Below are 25,036 nucleotides of genomic sequence, written 5' to 3'. Positions count from 1 at the left end.
GAAAGCATACAAAGGTAATGGATATACATGGAACCGCAAATGTAGTACCACACAGCTTTCCTACACTTCTCCCAATAGCATTAGTACCCTACTTGTGTGACTGGGTTATTGTTCATGAAATACAACAAGGAAACACTGAGAGTTTGCCTTGCAAATTAACCCATTCTGGAGATATGCGGTATTTAGGACAGGGATGGGTCTGTATCCAGGGAAACCTGACAGGCCCAGAAATTTCTGAAAAAAGGGCACCAATGGTAGTCTGGGGTGGTGTGGCTTGTGTGGATCCCAAATTTGTTTCTTACACAGAATGCCCTGCAAGCACCAAACTCTGGCTAAATCATTGATTTTTATTATATTCCAAAAGCAGATTCATTCTACACAGACCTCCAATTACAATATATAAAAATTAACAAATGTTAGTCAATGTTGTGCTGAGATGTCTAGAGAGGTCAATTATAATACAAATGCTTTCTGCCTCAAATGCTCTGATTATGGTTTCCATACTATTTGGCTCAAGGAGATTAATCCTCTGCATTTTGACCCTGGCAGTGTTATATAAATATTAAACTCTTTTTTAAATATAGACCCTCATTACATCATTGGCGGTAACTGCCGCCTACCACCACGGCGACGGGGGCCAACATACCGTCGCTGTGACTACCAGCTGCCCAACCGCATTATGACTACCGACGGAATTCCGCCAGAAGACAGGCGGAATTCTGTCGACGGTCATGGCGGAAGGCGGTAAGGTGGTGCTGCTGTCAGCAGCAGTGCCACACCAGCAAAACACTGCCTACCGTATCATGAGCAATGACACAGCCTGGTGGTGTTTTGCTGGCGGACCCTGCTGCTGACAGCAAGGCGGCGTCCCATCTCCTGCCGGAGGACCCCTTGCAAGCAGGTAAGTCAGGTTCTCCGACAGGAGATGGGGGTGGTGGGGGTGTTGTGTGCGTGTGGGGGTGTTGTGTGTGTTTGTGGGGTGTCTGTTTTTGTATGCGTGCATGCGGGTGTGAGTTGCATTGAATGAGTGTGTGAATGACTGAATGTGAGTGTACGTGTATGTAGTGTGTTGTGAATGCGTGTCTGCGACAAAGTATGTTGGTGTGTATTGCGGTGTGTGGGTATCTATGTGTGCATGCGTGGGTGGAAGTGGGTATGCGTGTGTGTATTAGTGTGTATGTGTGCACGTGTGGGTGTGTCAATGTGAGGGGGTGACAGGAGAGGGAGGCGGAAGGTTGGGGGGGACCCTGGAGAGGGAGTGGGGGAGACCCCTATCAGTGCCGGGGAAGGAATTCCCTGGCACTGATAGTGCCTACCGCCATGGTTTTCATGGCGGTACGCTTGCTACGAAAACATGGCGCTAGGCAGTGTCATAATCCTGAGGGTGGGATTGTGACGGCCGCCTGGCTGGAGACTGAAGTCTCCAGCCCAGCAGCTGGTACCACCCTGGTGGATGGCTTGAGCCAAACCGCCAATGTCATCATTTGGGAAAAGGTACTGCCAGCCTGTTGCCAGTACCTTTCCACAAATTACTGCCGACCGCCAGGGTCGTAATGAGGGCCATAGTCTTTTATAACAGTCATTTGTGACATGGCAGGCAATGTTGCATTCTCTCAGATTCACACTACTGCTAGTTAAGAGGTACTTGCAGCCCTCTGCAGCAGTCACAAAAACCTAACCTTTACTAGGCTATTTTTCACTATCGTGCCCCTATAAAGGCTGTAGGATGGTGCAATGTCAGTCAAATAGTAAGTCGTACCTCACTTATGATGGTTCTGCCCCAGCCAATAGGCTGGTCAAAATATTATGCCATATTGGAACCTGGAGATAACCTGAATGGACAATGCTTCTGAATGGATGGTAGGTTTAGGCAGTGACAATCACTTATTTATCAGAAATACAAAAGGTAATGAACAGTGCTGCCTTATGAACAACATGACTCATTGTCCTGCAGAGTTTTGTGATCTCTTCATGCAGAATATTCGTTTTTGAGATAATATATATGAAAGGTGAGAAGGGAATTCAGCTGCTGCCAGTTGAATCCTTGGCCTCGCAGCTGTGACTGCCAACTGATATTGGTACAACCTTTCACATCAGCTCCTTATACACACATCTGTGGTGTCCTGCAGGGGTCTATCATATCCCCTCTACTGTTAAACATCTATCTAACCCCCTCACGAAACCTGATTACATCATTCAACCTCACCTGTTATAACTATGCAGATGACACCCAAATAATTAAAAACAACTTGGATGGCTTGGAATACCTATCCAGTTTAAAACTTGATGACTACCATCAGGTCAAAAACATTTCGATGATAAATAACCATCTAAAGCTCAATACTACAAAGAAAGATATTATTACCTGTGGACAATGGCAAAATTATCAGCATATCACCATATGACCTAAGGAAAATTAGACCTCCCCAACAATATCAAGAAAATTCAGAAACCCAGTGGTAAAAAGGATTCAGACCTCTACCTAGTACTACGTCTTAACAACATTACACAGATTGCCTTCTACACAATGAAAACATTATGTTACATCTTCCAATACCTTGGATACCAACAGAAACTGTAAACCACCCTCACGCTTGCAATCTTCAAACTTGACTATGCTAGCAGCCTACACCTTGGAGCAGTTGCATTCATCATAAGCAAAATACAACTCTTCAAAATGCTGCTGCAAGTCTTCCTCTCCACCCTCATCCAAGAGAACACATGACTCCAGTCTTGGAATTGCTCCGCTGGCTCCTCTAGCTAGAACGGCAACGATCAAGGCACTTTATGTTGTCCACCGAGCCTTCCAAGAAAAAGGACAGCTATACCTACACGGGCAATGCGCTCCAGGCTTGCCCCACTTAATATCGTACCACCTTACCACAAGAAGCCTGCAGGAGACACTGCTATCTCAGTAAAAGCTATCAAGCTCTAAAATTTACTACAAGCCAGCATTCGAAGCATCAAGCAGCATGTATACTTCAGAAGACAGTTGAAGTCCTGGCTATTTGGAAGAAACTATACCAATCCACAACCCTGCAAAAGAACCCAGGGCAGAGAGAGAGTTGTAACATCAAGCTCAATCTTCAGTTTACTATCCAGAGTTTGGAAATAACCCAAAAAGCAAACTACTTTTCATAGGCAGGTAAGTTAAGGGGGGCTGACTTCTAGTTCGCTGGGACAACATATAGTTACGTAGTTTGATCTAAAACATTTCTGACCCACACTAATACCATTACCAGAACACTCAGTGGTCAACAACCAACTGTAACTTACACTTCATACAGTCACATGCTGTATCTGCAACCAGAGATGGACTGGTATATAGGCCAATCAGTCAGTGCCTGAGGGACCAATCTGATAGATCAGTGTGTGGTCTGGTTTTATTGAGGTTAATGGGCCTGTTTTATGGTCTGTTTGGTCGGTGTTTACTGTTTACTTCCCTGATATTACCACAAACACTGTAGCAAGCATACTTGCATGTAGTCTCCCATATCTTGGAAAACACCTATACAATGTGTCTTTAAAGATTCATAGCTGCCCTATTTGCATACGTGGGCCACTTTCTTAGAAACAAGATTTGCACTGGAAAGTAAATGTACAAAATATTTAACGCATGTGACACAAACCTTGGGGAAAATGTTTGTTAATCTGGGCCAAAATATGCTTTAATTGTGCTTCATAATTGCTGATATATTTTGAAATATTTGTACATTTCATTTACAATATTTACATTTTTTTTGTGTAGAATGTATTTCCTGACCTCTCCAACTTTCTAGCAGTAAACAAGAAAAGATTTATTGTCAAAGACTGCAACCTACACCATGACCATTGAAATGACTGTTTATGTTGTACAGCCAGGTGTCATATCACCATATAGTTTGAACTGCAGCACTCGGTGTTGCTCTTCAGAGCACTCCCAGTCATAGTAAATAATTGAATAGGCGCATACATCCTCTATCAATTGACACAGAAAAAATACATTGTTACTTAAAAAATATCACGACAGCGATGTGTTGAATGTATGATAAATGAGTGTATTTTTCAGATGTAAAACGTCTGCCATGTATTACAATTAATAAGGAAGGACATATACAAACAGCCAATACAACAAATTGTGAGACTACAATACTTCTCTAGGCTTATCCAAGAAGTGACTCACAATGTCTCAAGCCAGTGGCTGCAGCTTCAGGAGCCAAAGAAGCCAATGCCTAAAGAAGGCTGGCACAAAGCCCCTTTTTGTATGTAGGGTATGCATTGAACACAATATATTTTACAACCATTGCACACACATCATTACATGTCAAGCACAAAAATGGAAATTCCAAAATATACCCCAATATATAGTCTGAAATGAAACTTAAAAGAGCTTGTGGTTTATTCTCTGAAAAAATTATTCACATCCAACAGATTTAAAATTCAACATATTCCAATATATGAATTTGCAAAGGTGTAGTTTAGAAAATGTTAAATAAAGACAACATTTTAGAAGTTGTTATAATACCATACACATCACTGACTGGAACATATATTAAACACTGAACACAGTTGTGTTCACCAGAGGGTGTAAATGAAAGCAGGAGATAAACTACATACAATAAAGTGCGTTCACATATGTTCTTTCATGTTTTAGTTGTTAGACCCAGAGAAACAGTTTGGAAGTATCATTAGAGACTCCCCTCAGAAGTCAAACCGTACAGATCAGCAGGAATGGCTACTCCGCTGATCACTGGGGTAAATTGGAGAAGTTACTGCACCAGTTCCAGTAGATATAGTGTAGACAAACTGGACATCTGAAGACAAAATATAAACATTTTCCTTAAGAAGTCAAAACATCTTCTTTCCATAAAAGCCACAAACTTTCAATCGGCTGGTTTGAGCAGGGCAGGATACAGATGAAAACTAGGCTACTCTAAAATAGTATTCCCACTGTCACAGCACTGTGCGCTCCCCTCAGTGCGCCATCTCGGGCCGGTCACCACACATGCACACTATGCTCTTTCCAGCCCGGCACAGTGTTGGCAGGCTGAAGAGAAAAGGCACAGGCTCCCAGTCTGCCTGGGGAGCGCCCTAGCAAGGGGCTCCCAGCCAGTCCTAAAACTACTCTTAGCAGCAACAGGATTGCCGCATTTTTATTAATATTATTATTATTATGGTAATAAATTCCCCCCACCACGCACAGCCCTGCCCCTTGTGACCCCCGTGAGCCGCGACTGATATTAAATGGATGGTATCTGCACTTTAGATCATATTTTGCACCTTTAGTTTGTAGCCTGATAAGCGCTACTGAATCAAAGTTAGGAATTAATGGATTTATTTAAAAAAATTCTACCTCTATACACAGGCTTGGAGGCTTTACATTTACAACGGTGTTTACTCTCAGCCAACACAGTAGTAGAAATATGGTTCTAGGAGAGGAAAGTGTTTATGCAAGGCACTTTAAAAGTGACACAATGTTGAGGATTCTATAATCATATACCTCTGTCAGTTAGGCTTTACCACCAGAAAGACCAAAGAATCAACATTAACCTTGGATGAGTTTAGGGTCCATACAGAGGAGGGAGTCTTGGTTGCTGTCTTTTTAAAAACAATTTCACTCTGTTTGGCACTGAAACACTTTATCTTTAGGACCCGTCATGGAGTAGGTCTCTTTGGCATGAAGGAAGTCTGGTTTCCTCTCTTCAGGAAGGCACTTTACAAATCTAATATCCAAGATTCAGAGTGGGGCCCCACAAAGCTCACTGTTGTCACCTATGGTCTTAGACATGTATGTACGACCTTCTGCACCAGTGATCAGATTCTATTGCTACCCAGTGTTAACATGTTTATGACACACAGCTTATATGCCTGGACAAGACTGTGAAAGGCATATTGAACATTTCTACTGAGCGTCTTTTGGACATGCATGATGGATGAGTAAGAATTTTCTCAAGCAGCATGACAAACTGACCAGTGGTTGGTGGGTAGGAGCAAGGTCTGGTGGCATGATCTATTCTGGCCTCTCCAGCTCAGCATTCCTGCTATACCTTTTTATTATGTCTAGACCTTACATGTGCTGTCTAATGAGACCCTCTCCTTTATTGCGGAGATTAATTTATAGCTCACAAGCCCTTGCTGATGAAATTGGAAGATTTTAAAAGGTAATGATGCCCATCTTAGGATATTCAGCTATGGGAACTTAAAGTTATGAATCATAACTTACAGGGCCATTAAAAGTTAACTGCTCTATGGTTATCCCATCTGGTTGTCTTTATGTCACGTACCAAGTAGTGGACAGAAATGGCCTGTGCTATGAACAAAATACCCTTGAGTATTAGTAAACAACTGTAGCTAATTCCATTCCTCTGGGTCTCATTCTTTCCTTATTATAGCATCCAAATCCATGGCAGTTACTGCTTGCTGTCCTTGACGCTTGTTTACTGCATACATTTGGACATTATGCCCATGGAGTGTTCAGTCTTCTAAACACTTGGGTGCTTCATAGGGCTATGGATTTGGTCATGAGGGATATGTTACATGTTAGGTTGAGGGTGGTGGATGGGGGAGGTATTTTCCAAATGTCAGCTGTAAGAGCAGTCACAACTGTACAATTACTTACTGATGATGGATGAGATACTAATTCACAAGATGTTTCCAGCATGTTTGTGAAGCAGAATAGTGAAAGAGTGAGTCTCAGCTACCCTGTAATGTTGTTCCAGATCCTGCATAACTAGCGTGAGAAGCCCTTTAGCTTTTTACTTTATTTCAAGTCAGCCATGTTATGGTTAGTTTAGTTTGAAGGCCTTATGGTAGGGTGAGGTTTCCTCCAGTTAGGGTAGTGTGTTGGTTGTTTCTGCCTTGTAGACGATATGACAGATGTTTCCAATGATGCAGAAAGCAGTGACGGACACTGAAGAGTATCAAAGCAATGGTGTCTGTAGCCATTGATGAGTCAAATAGTGCCACACAGGATGCTCTTCCATGAAGCTAGAGTTGAAACGGTGATCCTGTTAAGTATGTGGCTCACTCAGCACCCAGGCTTGGGTGGTGGTCAGATCTGGAAAATAATAGTTTTTTTATGTTCAGAGGTGACAATGATGACTTCTATTCCAAATAAAATATTTAATGTTGTTTTTCTAATTGTCTTCTTCTCTCACTTAGATTTATGATCCAAATAATCGGCGATTTGAAGTGCCACTCGAAATTGAGTCCCCTTCTGAAGAAGCTGTTGACCCTGACTATGGCATTGTCTTCAAGAATGACACATTCTTCCATTTTCAAATAGTAAGAAGAAGTACAGGAGCAGTGCTGTAAGTTCAATAATTTGTGTGTCAGGCTTTGCCTATTTTCAATCCTTTATTCCTTGTAATGTTCCTTGATGTGAAGCTACGTTGGAAGACTCTATGTGGTCAAGACCAAAATGGATTTGTAGAAATCTGTTGTGGAGAAAGGTTTTACATGAGCTGGTTTCTATAAAGCCTTCAAAGTGAACAGCATTAATCAATTTCAAATCCAACCTGGTGAACCACATTCATCTTGAAATATTTACTTGATTTTCTTTTTTAACTCCTTTTTGCCTTTTTCAGGCGAGATCACCATTTAATCAGCTCTTTTGTCAGAGTGGGTTCTCTCAGCTAACCTCTCTTTCTTCTCTCGACCTCCTCTCCTCTTGTTTCTATCTATCTTTGACCACTTTTGATCCCTTAATCCCTATGTCCTGCTTTTTCCACAATACCTGTTGATCTCCCTTGCCTACCTGCAAGCCACTACCTTTTCCACACACTCCCTGCACCAGAACCTCATTACCTGTGTTTATGTGTGCTGCCTTTATGTTGCTTGCTCCTTTCTCCCTCCACTTTTCCTCTTTCTGTAAGGGTCAGAACGTACATGGAAAACAGACTGCCACATCTCATATTTTCTTTTCATTAATTGGAACCATCATCCTATCCATTAAAATAAAAATTAAGTACGCCAACCTATTGTTCAGTACAAAGCACAAGAAATAGACTCACTTCTGCCATTACACTATTGGTAGGTTTAACGCGGCATCTCTAGCCACCATTTTTTGTTTTGCACAAAAGGTTATTGATAAAGTTAGCTAGGGTATAAGCAGAGAACTGGGAAGACAACTTTGGAAGGCAAAGGAAAGCTTGGAGGCCTAAATGCAGGGAATGTTAGAATTCTAGTTGGAAAGGAGAATGCGTACATGATGTGGGTGATTGTCATGGAAAGAGGAAATGCAATTGCATAGAGATAATGACATATGGAGGATTATCATAATTCAAATGATAATAAGACAGGAAAGTAAGATGCGTGAATGAGATAAATGTGAGCTAAACCTTCACTGCTGACAACTGTGGCTTACAGGTTAAATCTCAGCAAGGTCATTTCAGCATTCCACCCTTCCTAGGTCACTAAATTGAGTACAGTGAAACGGAGTGGTAGATTAGTAGTAGTAGTGTTTGCAGAGTACGATACAACGTCCCACGTGCAGTCCAAGACGGATGAATGCACTATGGATTGACTCATGAAGGTCAACGGCAAAAGCTGAACCTTATGCCAGACAGAAACTGCATTGACGCACATGTATAAGTTATGCTGTCTTACTGAGTTACATACATTTCTGTGGCACTTGTATTATTATGCATCTTGCACATAGTTGTATTGCGTCGTGTACACTGGTGACTTAAGCTTATTTCTCTAACTCTACATATATGCTATGTAAATGCACACACGTGTTTGCTCTTACATACAGTACAGGAAAAGTGCAGTTTTCAATATTATTTATTGCTTCTCATTTCTATCATGATTTTTAACACGTGGTGCATCTTCCTGAATATTCACATAATGCAACACCCGCATTCATGTTGCATTTTTGTCACTCTACGCCCAATTTACCTTAGTTTGCTTTTGGTCACATCCTTGGTGAGAGAGACTAATCAAACAGATCACAGCTTTCTCTTTCTGATTAATCTTTCCCCTGCACACCATTTGTTCATTGGACTTGGTACGAATCGTATTAGGGGTTTCAGTAGAATTTTACTGTCTCCTCTGAGTGAAGGTTCTGGCATTTGGACTGGGCCTGCATTTGGCCCTGCACACTTCACCCTTTTCCTAGGTCCCACTGTTCATGGACTTAAGCCATAAGCACAAGGAACTTAATGTAGGGCCTAGATCTTGTGAATTCTGCTCCGAAGGCACCTTTCCTGTGAACCCTATTGAGGTCTGATCGTAGGCCCTATGAACAGGACTTTATCCCACACATCCTGATGTATAGGGTTACAATAAATGCCCAGAGGGATTTGGGCCCAGCTCACTGACCAAATACTTTGGCCATGTAAGGTGTGTTCGGGATGCTGGGTCTGATCTTAAACAGGCTGTTTGCTCATTACCCTTTTCCTTAGAGACCACTAGGATATTCCTTTTTATGCACAGCAGACCACAATGCGAGGCCAGGTCAAGCCTTTGACTTCACTTTGAACTCACCTGTTCTGCAGATTTAATTAAATTCTGCATAAACAGCATTTTGCCCTACTTTTTACACTTACATCATTATTTAAGAGTATGCCTCATTATTTGACCTTGCCACCTCCTAAAAAGTCAATGCCTAAAAAGTAGAGATATGGAAACAAAGGGCCAGATGTAGCAAGATACGAATTTGTGAATCGGAAGGGGGTTGCAAAGACCCACCTCATTAATATTAATGAGGTGGGTCGCAATTTGCGACCCCCTTGCGATTCCCTGCACTCACAGGGATGGTGGCCTGCTGGAGACAGCAGACCTCCATGTCTGTGACTGCTTTTTCAATAAAGCAGTTTTTTTTTTTTTGTATTGCAGCCCGTTTTCCTTAAAGGAAAACGAGTTGCAATACAAAATAAAAAATGAAACCATTTGGTTTCGTTTTTTCAGAGTAGACAGTGGTCCGTTGGACCACTGCCTGCTCTGAAAAAAAAATTTGAGCGACATTCACAAAGGGGAAGGAGTCCCATGGGAGCCCTTCACTTTTGCGAGTGAGTTAGCACCCACTTCAAGTGGGTGCTAACTGCGAATTGCTTTGCGACCGCTTTCGCGGTCACAAAGCAATTCTGCATCGCGGTGCGAGTCGCAAATAGGAAGGGAACACCCCTTCCTATTTGCGAGTCGCATTCCCATTTTGCGAGTCGGTACCAACTCGCAAAATGGGAATGTGCATCGCGATGGCCGTTTTGCATGGGGCAAACTGCGATTTTCGCAGTTTGCGCCATGCAAAACGGTTCGTACATCTGGCCCTAAGTGAGATAACATTAGTCTCTGTCTCCTGATGTTCCTTGGACAGTAGGCAATACCTATTACAAGAACTGCCCACGTGTCACAGGATTCTATAGGTCCAGAAAATCTAGCCAATGCTTTTCCGAAATCGATTAAAAAGAAGAAGTAAAAACAAATATTCCCAATAACACCACATCATCCTACATTTATTAGTGTTTTATATTGAAGTGATAATGGCTTCTTTGACGTGGACCGGCGTGCTGCTCGAAAATAAACTCCAGGGCACGTGCTTCTGGTGAGCGGTGTAAAATGGAGCACTGAGAGCGCCACTGCTGTAAAATACGATCTGGAACTAAGGCAAGACAAAAACAGGGAGCACAACAGGGTACCACCAACAGAGGGCTACAAATTGGCTCTAGAACCAACTGCGAACTGTATCTCATAGTCTGCAAGGGGGGTGGAAAAGTGTTTGCAGAGGTCACTAAACACCCTTTCACTGATCCCACAACGTGACGCTGTTGTCTCAATTATTACTGTCTGTTGAGCTCTTCTGAACCTGAGGAAGGCCCTCCTCTCTCATCCTGATGCCCTTAAAAAGCTTATTCCACCTGCATCATCTTTAGTGTATTTTTTAAAGTGACCTCTCACCCCCAAGAGGACATTGTAACACTTCAGTGTCTTCACATGCGCAGCACGTCTTCATGACACATTAACACACTTCCTTTTTTGTAACACTTCGACATGACACTTTATAACATTCACATGTGTGCAGAGTTTACTGAAAATGCGTTTCAGTCCCCCTGGCCCTTGAAACAGAGTGCGCCCACAGTTCTGGCCTTTGCAGACCAGAGGTGTTATTTGGAAGCACTCTTGCTGCATTTACAGTTCAGGCATGTTAGGTTTGACCTATCCATGGCTCTGTGAATAATTCAGACTGCTTTAAATGGTTTTCTATAACTAAAAGGCGGCCGCTGTCTGTGTCTAATGAATTATCTGGCAAGGAGCCAACAGTGAAGCTGAAATACGGTGCAATATCTGCAGTTGCTAGCTGGCGAGACACTGAATAACATCATTTTCGCTTTAAGATTCTTGCAAACACTTACCTGTGTGTAACATAATTGCCCAGTTCTCCCTTTGGGTGCCTAGTAAGATACAAACTTTAAACATCAGTCAAGAATATCAGAATGCACAAATACACACTCAGAGCAGCATTAAAGCATTTCTCAAATCACAGAAACTGTTATCTATTAGTTACCTTTTGTTGTAAAATGTTGTAAAATGTACATGTGCTCTCTCTCTCTCTCACTGCTAGCCAGTGCTAAAGTGCAATTGCTCCCATGTAAAACGTATGTGTAATTGACTTTCTATGATTGGTATATTTGATTTACTAGTAACTCCCTAGTACAGTGCACTCGAGGTGCCCAGGGCCTGTAAATCAAATGCTACTAGTGGGCCTGCAGCACTGGTTGTGCCACCCACATTAGTAGCCCTGGCTCAGACCTGTCACTGCAGTGTCTGTGTGTGCAGTTTTAAACTGCCAATTCGACTTGGCAAGTGTACCCACTTGCCAGGCCTAAACCTTCCCTTTTTCTACATGTGAAGCACCCCTAAGGTAGGCCCTAGGTAGCCCCATGGGCAGGGTGCAGTGTATGTAAAAGGTGGGACATGTCCGTATGTGTTTTACATGTCGTAACAATGAAATACTGCCAAATTCGGTTTTCACTGTTGCAAGGCCTATCTCTCTCATAGGTTAACATGGGGGCTGCCTTTACATTTTTATTAAAGAGCAGATTCCCTTTGGGAGCAGATTGAAATGTGGAGTTTAGGGTCTCTGAACTCCCAATTTAAAAATGCATCTTTTAGTAAAGTTTGTTTTTAAATTATGTGTTTGAAATTGCCACTTTTAGAAAGCAGGCATTTTCTTTCTTAAACCATTCTGTGACTCTGCCTGTTTGTGGATTCCCTGTCTGGGTCAGTTTGACAGTTGGGCTGTTTGTACCTCTCCTCTAGACATTGACACAAAGGGAGCTGGGGTGTAGCCTCCATATACTGATGAGCATCTGTGCTGGGAGGAGGGGGAGGAGTGGTCACTTACACCTGAAAAGGATGTGCCTGCCCTCAAACAATGCAGTCTCCAGCCCCCTGGTGTGTATCTGGGGCCTGGGCAAGGCAGGATCTTGAAAACAACAGAGACTTCTCTTTGAACTAGGCCTACTTCAAAGGCAGAAAGGGGTATAAGAAGGGCACCCAAAACCTTTAATAATTAGATCACTTCTGGAACCTCTGCCAAGGAGAAGAGCTGAAGAGCTGAGGAGAATGCTTCCCCTGCCTGTGACTGTGCTTTGTTGGGCTATCCTGCGGTTGCTGCTTCTGCCTGTGAAAGGGGGGCAAAGACTGGACTTTGTTGTGCATTCCTGCTTGAGAAGAATCTCCAAGGGCTTCAACTGAGTTTGTCTCCTGTTGTTGAAGTCTCAGGGCCATCAAAGACTTCCCCTGCCAGCACCTGGACTCTCTGCTGAGACTGCCAAGTGGTGCCCTATCGAGTTCCTGGGCCCTTGAAAGGTGAAGTTGGTAGAGAAGAACTGAAACACATCTTCTGTGACGCAGCTGATAAACGACGTGCGGCCGGCTTTCCGGCGGAAATCAACGCTTCACCTGCATCGCAGCTGGAAGATCGACGCAACGTAGTTGGAGAAACGATGAGCAACACCCGCTAACGGAGGCTGATAACTACACAAACCCCACGCAGTGCAGTTTTGTGATACCGTGCGACTGAATTTTCAACGCAACATTGCTAGGCACAGAAAATCAACGCAAAGCCTTCACAGACCCGAAGTGCCCGTCCGGATCGACGCATTGCTTTCTTGCGGGAGAGAAGAAACGACACATGCTGACCCGACGAGAGGAGGAACGATGCACGGTCTTGCTTGCGAGTGAGAATTCGACGCATCACTGGCCTTTTTCAACGCACACTCGTCCGTGCAGCTTTATTTTGATGCTATCCAGGGACTTTTGTGAAATAGCATTCTCACTGTTTTCTAAGGATTAAGACTCTTATTCTTTTGAATGTTCATACCTTAACTGGTGTATGTTGAATTTTTGTTGTTTTGGTCTTCTTTTTTTTAGATAAATATTCCGTATTTTTCTAAACCTGTGTTATGTCATTTTGTATTGTTTTCACTGAGTTACTGTGTGTGTTGGTACAAATACTTTACACATTGCTTTTAAGCCTGCATGCTCGTGCCAAGCTACCAAGTGGGTGAGTGGGGGGATTAACCAAGGGTGATTCTCCTTTACCCTGACTAGAGTGAGGGTCCTTGCTTTGACAGGGGGTAACCTGAATGCCAACCAAAGACCCCATTTCTAACAATATACATCTATCTATCTATCTATCTATCTATCTATCTATCTATCTATCTATCTATCTATCTATCTATCTATCTATGTGTAGTGTCATAGAGTGGAGTAGTGTGCAGGGGCATAGAGTGGAGTAGGATATCATGTAGTGGCATCGAGGGTCATAGAGTGGAGTGGCGTAAAGTGGAGCAGAGTACTGTGACGTAGAGTACAGAAGAGTAAAGTGGCATGGAGGGGCATACTGGGAGTTGTGCAGAGTGGAGTAGAGTGGCATAGAATGGAGTAGATTGTTATGGAGTGGCATGAGTGGAGTTGAGTGTCGTAGAGCGTAGTAGAGTCGAGTGGAGCATCGCCAAGTAGAGTACAGTGTCAAAGGGTGGAGTGTCATAGAATGGAGTTTCATACCAAGGAGTACTGTAGAATGAAGTGTAGGAGAGAATCATAGAGTAGAATGGAGTGGCAGAGACTGGAGTAGAGTGTTGAAGAGTGGAGTGGCATAAAGTGGAGTTAAGTGTTGTAGAACTGAGTGGCATGGAGTGGAGTAGTGGAGTAGTGTGGAGTAGTGTGGAGTAGTGTGTCATAGCGTGAGGAGGAGTAAAGTGGCATGGTGTGACATGGAGGGAGTTGTGTAGAGTGGAGAAACATGTGGTAGAATGTTCTTGAGTGGAGTGGAATAGAGTGGGGTAGAGTGTCATAGAGTGCAGGGACAGAGAATGTTATAGAGTGAAGTAGAGTGTTGCAGAAGGAAGTGGCATAGAATGCATCGACGTAGAGTGGAGTGTTGTAGTGTTGCATAGAGTAGAGTGGCATAAAGTAGAGTGGAGTGATGTAGCACAGAGTGGAATAAAGAGTCATCGAGTGGTGCAGCATAGAATGGATTAGAGTGTCACAGAGTGTCATGATGTAGAGTGCCATGGCATTGGATGGAATGGCTTAGAGTGGAGTGGCATAGAGTAGAGAGTTGTGGATTGGCATGTTGTAGAATAGAGAGGTGTTTCACTGAGTGGCATAGGGTGGAGTCGTATGGAGTGGCGTGTTGTAGAGTGGTGTGGCATGTTGTAGAGTAGAGTGGATTGACATGTTGTAGTGTGGTGTATTGCAGAGTGTCTTACAGTTGATGGGCGTAGAGTAGAGTGTCATTTCATAGAGTAGAGAGTAGTGTTGTAGTGGGGAGTGGCATGTCCTAGGGTGGTGTAGAGTGGAGTGGAGTAACATGTCATATAATGAAGTGGAGTGTCGTAGAATTGAGTGGTTTGCCGTAGAGTGGAGTAGAGTGTCATACGCAGCTGTCATTACTCACCGCCAAAGCCAACCTCCACGAGGGACTGAAATCTATCGCCAAATGGATGAGCAACAGCCGCCTGAAACTTAACTCCGACAAGACGGAAGTCCTCATCCTTGGTCGCACACCCTCGGCCTGGAACGACTCTTGGTGGCCCACCGCCCTGGGCCCCCCACCCACCCCAGCCAGCCACGCACGAAACCTCGGCTTCATCCTCGACTCTGCTCTCACCATGTCCAAACAGGTCAACGCTGTCTCCTCTTCCTGTTTTAACACCCTCCGCATTCTCCGCAGGATCTTCAAGTGGATTCCAACAGGAACCAGAAAGATGGTGACCCAAGCCCTCGTCAGTAGCAGACTCGACTACGGCAACGCACTCTACACAGGCATCCCAACAAAAGACATCAAACGACTCCAACGCATCCAGAACGCATCCGCCCGCCTGATCCTCGACATACCCCGCCGATGTCACATTTCCCACCACTTGAAGGACCTCCACTGGCTCCCCGTGGACAAAAGGATCACCTTTAAACTCCTCACCCATGCACACAAGGCACTACATGACACCGGACCCACCTACCTGAACACCAGACTCAACTTCTACGTTCCCTCACGCCAACTACGCTCTGCCAACCTTGCCCTCGCCATCGTCCCCCGAATCCAGTGAAAGACCTCTGGCGGCAGATCCTTCTCCCACCTCGCCGCCAAGACCTGGAACTCACTCCCGACCTCACTACGCCAGATCCAGGACCTCCTCACCTTCAGGAGACTCCTCAAGACATGGCTCTTCGAACGATAGCAGCGACACCCCCACCCTCACCCCCCCAAGCGCCTCGAAACCCTAACGGGTACATAGCGCGCTTTATAAATTTAATGATTGATTGATTGATAGATTTGAGAGGCAGAGAGTTGAGTATAGCATTGTTTCGGGGAGTGCCATTGAGTGGAGTGAAGTAGTGTTGAGTGTGCATGGTATGGTAACAAGCTGGTACTACAGACAGCACTTTTTCAATTGAAATGACAATTACATTTGTACAGACATACCATTTTACTGATAAAAGTATGGAGTGGACAAACAATAATGTGTGGAAATGTCATCACCTAGTGTATTGATTAAATATTTGTTTCCAACACACACAAAAATTGTAGAAAAATGTGCTTCAATTGTGCCTCCCTAATTCTGATGTATTCTAAAATATCTGCAGTTTGTTTACAGAAAGTTACATTTTGCTGTGTGCATGAAAAAACCTCTCCTTTTACAGCAATATTGTCACATAAATCCTCTGACTTTAAAGACAGACAAAGACAAGTAAACAATAAACTCCTCAGAGGACAGAACCTGATATTTGACCTGTGGTTTTCAATGCACAGCAAATGTGACAAGATAAGCTTGAGAATTATTGACCTGTGTACAGAAAGCAAGCACTTTTGGAATAATGTAATAAACAGGCTATGCTCCAGGAGAGGGACTAACTCAAGCTGGACACCCTAAAACCAATAAAGCCAACAAATAGAAAACAAGCAACTGTGAGTTACAAAACACAATCCCAATGGAAATCAATTGGCAGAATGCATTCCAAGGGAAGCTTTAACTATGTCCCAAAGATGACTTTAAGAAACTGGCTTCAATCTAAAAATGCAGAGCACACATCATTTTTTTAACACTTTTATTTATTGGTATTTCAAATTCTAAATATTATTATTCACAATGCCTTAACACATTTCACTGACATACCACATGCCATTCCGTACCACCATTGGGTGACTGGTTCATACATTGTGATTTTAGCAACACAAAAGGATGATGGACGGAGTGCTGACAATGCAAACACTCACCCCCAGTCATAGATCTGGGTTTAGTCCATTGTTCTTTTGCTCCCCATGCCACCCCAGTTTGGACCCAGCCATATGCAGATCAGTCTTGACCCTGTTCCTCATGGGAACAGTCCAGCCCTATCTGCCAGGCCAGGTCCTCCCTGGACCGGTCCCAAGTCAGGCTAGCTTGATTCCAGTGGCACATTGAGCAAGGGACCCACGTCTGGGCATACCCTTCCCACTTAAGGCAACTTTAGCAACACAAAAGGATGATGGACGGAGTACTGACAATGCAAACACTCACCCCCAGTCATAGAACGATGGATTAAACCCAGCGTGCAAGGGCTCCACCCCAGTAAGTTGTTAGTGGTGGCATTCCCAAGTCATGTGACAAAAGTTAGCATCAATCAGCTGGCATCGGGGGCACGCCCCCAACATCACTCCATATATCGGATTAATTCTGTGTGGAGTGAGCGGGTCCTATGGACGTAATTGTACTGTATGTACTTCAGGTGTGCATTTCGTAAGACTTTGTGTGCATATGCTAGGGTCCTGGCCCATTTGGTGTCTGTCATGATTCTGCTTATATCTGTGTCCCATTTATGTTGCAGTCCTCCTAGCGATTGCTCAATCATCCCATTCAGTGCTCTGTAAATCCTTGTAACCAAGTAAGATCCTCTGATAGTCAGCATAATTTGGAGGACTGCAACTGTGGGGGGCTCCTCACTTCTGTTGTCCCATAGTTATTTCAGAGCTCGTATGAGGGCCTTGTATATTAAGAATTGACCGGCGGGTAGGCCTGTCTGTTACGTTAAATCACCAAAAGGTATCAGCAACCCTCCTTGGTAGCAGTCCCCCATAGTCTTCAGCCCCACCTCTGTCCAAACTTTTAGCTGTCTGGGGTAAAGGAGGAACAGGGTTCGCCATGCGGCAGTCCGATTAGGGGCAGAGCCGGGGCATAGCGGGCAGCCATGTGCGTTCACTTAAGGGCTCTACACCAGGCAGTCAAGGCCATGGGCACCAATATGTTTGTTCTGGGGGGTACCCGTCTTCCACAAAGGAGTTGGACTAGGAATCCCTCCCCATGTGCAGTCTCTCCATCTAAGGTCATTGCTGATAAGTCCAACCCATTGAGCCATTGCGCCGCCCACTGGAGTTGGGCCGCCAGATAATACAACTCAAAGTAGAGAACCCCTAGACCCCCCTCTGCCAGTTCCACACATTGACGCCCCCATCCCACACTAACTGTTGTAGAAGTGTGTCTAGGGTTTGAAACCATGACACTGGAATAGCCAACGGCAGGTTAGCAAAGTAGTAAAGGAGTCTGGGAAGCATAACCATCTTGGAAAATGTGACCCTTGCCAAAGTGGGAAGCCTCAACGAGCACCAGAAAGCTACTGCGTCCCTCAGTGTGCAGCATAGTCCGCCCAACTTGCCTTCTCAAAGGTCTCCCAAGTCATGAGAGATCTGTATTCCCAGATATGGAAACGTTCAGGGTGCCCAGAGTACATCTTCTGGGCAGGAGAGTTTGCGTGGCACCCCTTCAATCATCCATCTGTTTAGCCGTAGGCCTGAGTGTATGCTGAAGTCCTCCAGTAACTGGAGCACATGGGGCAACACGGCATTCCCATTCTGTAAGCAAATAAGGAGGTTGTCTGCATAAATGAAGATAATGTGTGGACCACCTCCTCTGAGCACACCCCACTCCCTGCTAGCGGCTCTATAGCTATGGCAAATAGTAAGGAAGTGAGTGGGCAACCCTGTCTGGTCCCCCTGTAGATCTCATAACTGCTTGAAATCGTGCATCCGGTCTTTACTCTTGCTGTAGGGTGGGTGTAAAGTAAATTGACCCATTTCACCCATCTAGGCCCTAGTCCCATTTTCAGCCTAAAGATAATCCCAGTTTACTGTGTCAAAGGCCTTTTCTAGGTCCACCAACACTATAACTACTGATGGATCTGGTGGGAAGTCATCGTAAAGTAATGAGTAGAGCCGTCATAACCTATGTGACGTTCTACATGTAGGTATAGACCCATTCTGATCTTCATGAATGAGGGTCTGCATATGTGGGAGCAATCTAGTAGCAAGCGCTTTACTGAGCACCTTAAAGTCAGAGTTGAGCATAGAAAGTGGGCGAAAGTCAGCGACTGTCACCTCAGCCCACTTACACTTGGGGAGGGGTATCACCAAGGCCTTCCTTGTGGAGAGCAGCAATTCTCCCTTCACATAGACTTCCATAAACATCTCCTCGAGTCTTGGCGGCAGGGCTCCTATGAACCTTTGGTAGAATTCTGGCAGGAGACCATCAGTTCCCGGGGTTTTCCCCATCGTCAGGGCTTTGATGGCAGCCTTCACTTGTTTGACATCCACTGGTGCCCCCAGATTTTTGCTATCCAGCTCTGTTAGCATTCTCAAATGCAGGCCTTCCAGATAGTTTTGGAGTGAGCCCGTGTCTTCTGCCGGCAGTAAGTTACATAGGGTCATATAGTAAGCTCTGAACTCATCGTTGATATGTAGTGGAGAATACAGTGGAGACCCGTCTCTAGATGTCAGGTGAGTGATCGGCATGTCACTTCCCTTCCGGGTTGATCAATCAGGCCACTAATCTCCCCGCCCTCCCCTCTTCTTCATGCACCCTGCTCGTGTCTGCTTTATAATCATGGCACCGAAGGTGCTCTAATGCTGTGCTGAGGCCTTCTTGCATTTCTAAGAACTGTCGGGGGCCTCAGGGTCAATACCCAACACTGATTCTCATTTACGCAGGTCTGCTTCTAAACGGATAAGGTCAGTTTCTAGATCCTTCCGGATCTCCATAGTTTGTCCCAGACAATGGCCCCTAACTTCCACCTCAAGGCCTCCCACTCTGTTCTCCTGTTAAAGGCTGTTCTCAAGTGCAATGTGAGGTAATCCGTCAGTTTGGTTGCTAATGCATTCCGGAAGACCTCATCCTCTATGGCTTTAGGATACAGGTACTACGTTGGGATTGGTGGGCGTTTTCCAATGTCTGCATCGTCAATATAAGCGAGCTATGGTGGGACACTGTGCGGCCCAGATATTCGGTGAGTAGGAAAGCACTGCTGAGGCAGATCTGTTCTAGTACGTACTTGATAGAGGGGAATAATAGTATGAGAATTCCTTACTGTTTTGGTGTTGAGTCCGCCATATATCCTCTATGTCCCACCTAGACATCCACAGCGACAGTCCCCTTGCCACCTTGATTGTCACAGCTTCCTGCACTGGGGGGGTGGAGTGGTCCAAGTCCGGGTAAATTACGCTATTAAAGTCCCCCCCAGGAGATAGGGACCGTCTGAGTACCGCACCACTTGGGAAGAGAGTGTGTGTAAGAAGGAGACCTGGTCCTGATTGGGGGCATGTATACCTCTCAGAACTACCAGTCGACCGCAGAGGCGTCCCTCCTCCAAAACACAGCGACCCTCTTTTTTAACATCTACTGAATTGGCCTCAAAGGGCACTCCCACCCGCACCGACACCAATGCTCCCCGTGCATATGCGAAATAGGTGGTAGCATATATTTGCCCCTGCCAACGTCTGTGGAGGCGGTCAGACTTGGTCTTAGTGAGGTGGGATTACTGTAGCATAGCAATATGGACCACTCTCCTCTTCATGTATGTCAAGATTTTATGTGATTTTGATGCAGTGCCCATCCCTGTATAATCAAGGACATCAGTTTAAAGGCAGTGGCATTATTTGACATACATTCACAGTGTCTCTTGTCCTGCATTCCTCTCCCTCCCTCCCTATGCCCCTCTGCGCATCCTGCAGCGCCACCACCTCACACCATTTACATACTTGGGCATCAACAATAATAATAATAATGATGATAATCAAACCCCAACTCCCCGTCCCCAGAGCATTTCGGCAACAGCCGACTAGTGAAGTCAATCTTTGGCATTCCATCATCGTCACCCTTCTCAACCAGTCTGAGGGTGAGTTGGGGGTGAAATAGTCATTGGTGCGCAGTAGACCATCGATTTCGCCCGGATCAGTCTAAGCCAGTGTTTAAACTGCCGCTCCCGTTTAAAAGTCAGTCGCAGAATTGAGAGGTTCCACTTACTAAATAATGTCTTCTGCTGTTTGGGGTGTCACATGAGCGGTTTATTCAAGCACACTAGCGAACGATTCAAGGTCAGAGGTGTCCTCTGTCTCATGGACATAAGTGAGATCATTTCTTTCTTATCGGAGGTTGGTGACTCTGCCAGGGAAGCCGCAGCCTGGATCCCCACTCTCTTCTCCTGGCTCGCTTGTAGTTGAATGGACCTCGTCATGCGCTCGGTGCAAGGTTGGTCCTTGGAGCGGTGTCTCTTTCTTTGGTGGCTAGATGTAGTGGTCTCGTTCATTTAGAGTCCATCTTTCCTAGTTTTATAGGTTTCAAGCCAGGCCCAGGCCTCTTCAGGATTCCGACAGAAATGAGTGCAGCCATCCTACATTATCTTCAATTTTGAGAGGAATAACAAGGCATAACTGATCCTTTCTGCTCATAATGTTCTCTTCACTTCCATGTAGGATGCCCATTTAGCCTGCACTGCTGGGTAATCAGGGAACATATTAACTGTACCATTCTCTACCTCGAAGGTGCCTGCCTCTCTCACTCTCTGCAATAATAGGTCCCGGACTGTGTAGTGCAGTAACTTGGCCACAACCAGCCTGGGTGGTCTTCCCGGTGCAGGGGGTCAGGCCATTTCCAATTTCGAAGAACTATGTGAATTGCTGCTTACCCCTGAGAGATTTCATCCAAGGTTCCAGGAAAGCCACCATTTCTGCGCCTTTGGCCCCCTCGGACAGCCCAATGATGCATACTTTGTTGTGCAGACTTTGACCCTCAGCGTCTTCTGCCAGTGTACTCTGTCTGTGAGGTGGGTTAGTTAGGTCTGGTACGCTCGATGCGAGGGTCCCAGGTCAGTCAGTTCATCCTCTGTGTTTTTCACCCTATCGAACAGTTTCCGGATGTTTGTCCGCAGGAGGCCCAGCTTCGCCGACACCTTCCCGATCTCTTGCCAGAGAGCGATCTTAGAGTCCTCAATTACCTCCAGTATCTTTTGTAGGGTGTATTTCATTTGAGGTCGTTGAACTGCCAGTTGTGGCGTCAGCACTCAAGCATGTTGCCCAGTTTTGGGGCTTACTGCTCCCGAACCCTGGGGCTTAGGGTGTTGCTTCCCCATTAGAGTCAATATTCAGGGCCTGGTTTCTCTCAGGCAGTATATGGATGCATGCGCCGGGGGGAACTTTTGCCACCATTGTTAGTCCCCCCGGCCATTGGGGACTTTCGGCGTCCCAGCAGCCCATGCAGTCCGGCAGCGGCTCATAGTTTTGGAGTTCCGGGGCCTCCATCTGAGTGCTCCTGCAAGTGTCCTGATTTGTCAGGCCCCTGTCACTTCCTATCACTCAGGCCTGCATGTGGGGGAGAGATCCATTCCCGGCGGGTGGCCTTCCCCGCTCTAGGTCCCAGTGGGCCCCCCAAAGGATGCCCCAACATGTGCCAGGGCCTGCCACGCCTACAGCCTGGCTCTGTCTCACGGTCAGCCGGTCTCCTCTGCCAAGGATCCTGCCATTGTGCTGGGGCTCCTCCGGGTGTCAGCTCCTTCTCATGGGGAGGTCTCATGTCCAGCGTCTCCCGCATGAATATTGCAGCACCATAGGCCAGGGTCCGGGACCACACAGGGGCACAGTCCCCCCACGTACTCACTGAGGCCTTCTTCCACCACCCAGGCGGGGGGAAACATGCACTGCTCCAGCACTCTGCCTCCGGGCCTCTCCCCCCCAGTGGTGTACCTTGAGCCTGGTACTCCTGCGTGGCCTGTGTCCTCCCCAGGCATGACAGGGGGGGAGGAGGGGGCGTCTGCTCAGGTCATAGGGCCTGCACAGGCACAGACGCCGTCCGATCTCTCCTTGTCTCCTCTCCTGTGCCCTCAGAGGTACAGACACTCCACCGCTCCTTCTGTTGTCCCAGTCTGAGGGGTGTGAATGCTGCAGCCGCACTCCTCACCTACCCCAGGCTCGAGCGGCATTCAATGCCTCTGTGAGGCCGCCATCTTGTGCAGTGCCTCTGTGGTCATCCAGGGGAGGGATCGCCACCAGCCTTCCCTGGTCAGCCTCTGCCCCACCCGTCCTCGGACACCTTCACCCAGTCTCAGCACCGGCTTGCGGCACTGTCATTCACAGGATCGTTTATGGGCCGGTCCGGAGCTTCCCTTTCACACCGCTGCCACCTTTGGTAGGTAGATCAGAGCACACATCATTGATGCTGAATAGACTAATACAAACATCAGCCTCCATTTTAAAAAGTGACATACAAACAGTGATGCTTTATTAATCATACTAATGTATAAAAAGAAAGTCATGTAGTACAAGCTATATTTAGCTAAAGGGTATTACTTGGTGATTCAGCAGATGCATTACTGCGGTTTGCTTCACTGCTTGCCTGTCATTGTTCAAGAAAATGATGATAGAGTAAAATTGTTGAAAAGGTTGGCTCTCTTAATTATGTCTCTCTTTCTGACAGTCTTCCTATTTGTCTGTGTCACGCTTACTAACAGACATGTTCCAGTAAAACAGAATTAGGTGAGCAAGACACCCTTCATCTTTGCAAGAACAACCTACCAAACTAAACATACTAACCTCTACATATATTTTAATACGTTTTAGTAACTAAAGGTCTACAATACAAAAAAGACAAGCAATACACACATCCATGGAGATTTTTGCAGGAATCCACCAGAACCAGAGCTAACTGTATAGCTGATATTACCTGTACAATAAGGACATTATTATGCATGACCTGTGTTAGAAATTGGATCTCTTGGTGGCAGAGGTATGCACCCTGTCTAAGTAGGGACCACAAGTCCTAGTCAGGGTAAATCAGTTACACACAATAAATTAACCTGTGCTCACTCTCTGGTAGCTAGGCACAGAGCAGGCAGGCTTAACTTAGGAGGCAATTTGTAAAGTATTTCTACAACACTTAAAACAGTGAAAATACCACACAAAAATAATCCACACCAAGTTAAAAAAATAGATCTTAATTTAGTAAACACAACATGGCCAAAATGATAAAAAACCAAAAAGTAGAGGTTGAGATATGAATTTGTCAAACATATCTGCAAACGTAGTGCTTAGAAACTTAAAGTGCCAACCGGGGCTAGACTGGGATGAATCCAAATGTTCAGGCCTACCGTGATGGAGTGCGGGCTGGATACAGGGACTAACCTTGTCATGATGTACCAGTACCTTCTATGGAGGGTTGCGTCAGTGTTGAAGAGAAGATCTGAGATCAAAGTGGTCGATGTGAAGGCAATGCGTCAGTTCAGTCCTTGCAGTGAGGAATACTTTGTTGTGAAGCCACACAGTTTCCAATGCGATGTCCTTGAACAGTTGTGTGGTGTCAAACCCTTTGCAAATAAGGCGATGCGTTGTCATTGAGCCACCCAGCAAGCGATGCAAAGGAGATGCGTCGAGACTGAGAGCAATGTGCTGGTTCTGAGCCACGTAGTTGATCTTTGTCCTCAGGGGCAGTGGTGATGCATCACCGTTGAGGAAAATAGTGGTCAGTCCAATCTGCGCAGTGGCGAAGATGTACATATTTTTTAAAAGATAGCTGCAGAACTGGCCTCTAAGGGCTCAGGCCTGCATTGGCACATCTTGGCAGGGTAGGACTTACAGTTGGCAGAGTCCAGAAGCTGTAGGAGAGTTGAGTGAATTTTTTTATATCCCCGAGATTTCAGAACAGGAGGCAAGCCCTTGGAGTCATTTTGGTTTTGGGGATGTAGATATGCAGGCCCAGTCCTTCTCAGTCCCGGGCAAGGAGGACAACAGGGCACACACTGCAGAGCAGGAGTCCAGCAAATTACGGCAGAGTTCCAGCAGTGTGACAGACTCTTCAGCAGCACAGCACTCCTTCTTCCTGGCAGAATGTCCTCAGGTACAGAAGTGTACTCATTTGGTAGAATCGGAAGTCCAGTTCTTACACCCAGTGGTGTTTTTGAAGTGGAGGAGACTTCAAAGAGAGGCCTTTGAAGTTCACAAAGTCCCTGCCCTTCCTGCCCTGGCCCCAGACACACTACAGGGGGTCATGCAGCCCTTTGTGAGGGCCCAGGACACAGCTCATTCAGGTGTAAGTATCAGCTTCTCACTCTAAATCCTGCTAAGCATGGAATATCAACATGCAGATGGCCACTCATTCACACTTAAGCTCCATTTGTGCATGACTGCCTGGAGGAAATGCTCAAGAGCGCAGCTATCACCCACCCAGATATGCATTCAAAAACAGGCAAAAGGCACTGGATGATTTAAAGTAAGAAAATGCCAACTTTCTAAAATTGGAATTTTCAGAATTATAGT

General features: G+C 45.6%; 1 protein-coding gene across 1 annotated transcript in view; it reads left to right on the top strand.

Moving 5' to 3' along the window:
• The window catches only part of LOC138288300 (lysosomal alpha-glucosidase-like), an 881,508-nt gene that overhangs the window by 73,954 nt on the left and 782,518 nt on the right, over window positions 1-25,036 (top strand). The window contains exon 4 of the mRNA XM_069229744.1: window positions 7,141-7,289. Within this exon, the coding sequence (XP_069085845.1) occupies window positions 7,141-7,289 (149 nt within the window). The remainder of the gene's footprint in view (window positions 1-7,140; window positions 7,290-25,036) is intronic.

This window comes from Pleurodeles waltl, chromosome 4_1, assembly GCF_031143425.1.
Source record: "Pleurodeles waltl isolate 20211129_DDA chromosome 4_1, aPleWal1.hap1.20221129, whole genome shotgun sequence".
Taxonomy (NCBI): Eukaryota; Metazoa; Chordata; class Amphibia; order Caudata; family Salamandridae; genus Pleurodeles; species Pleurodeles waltl.
The sequence above is the reverse complement of the archived record's forward strand: the minus strand, read 5'-3'. Positions and strand labels throughout refer to the sequence as shown.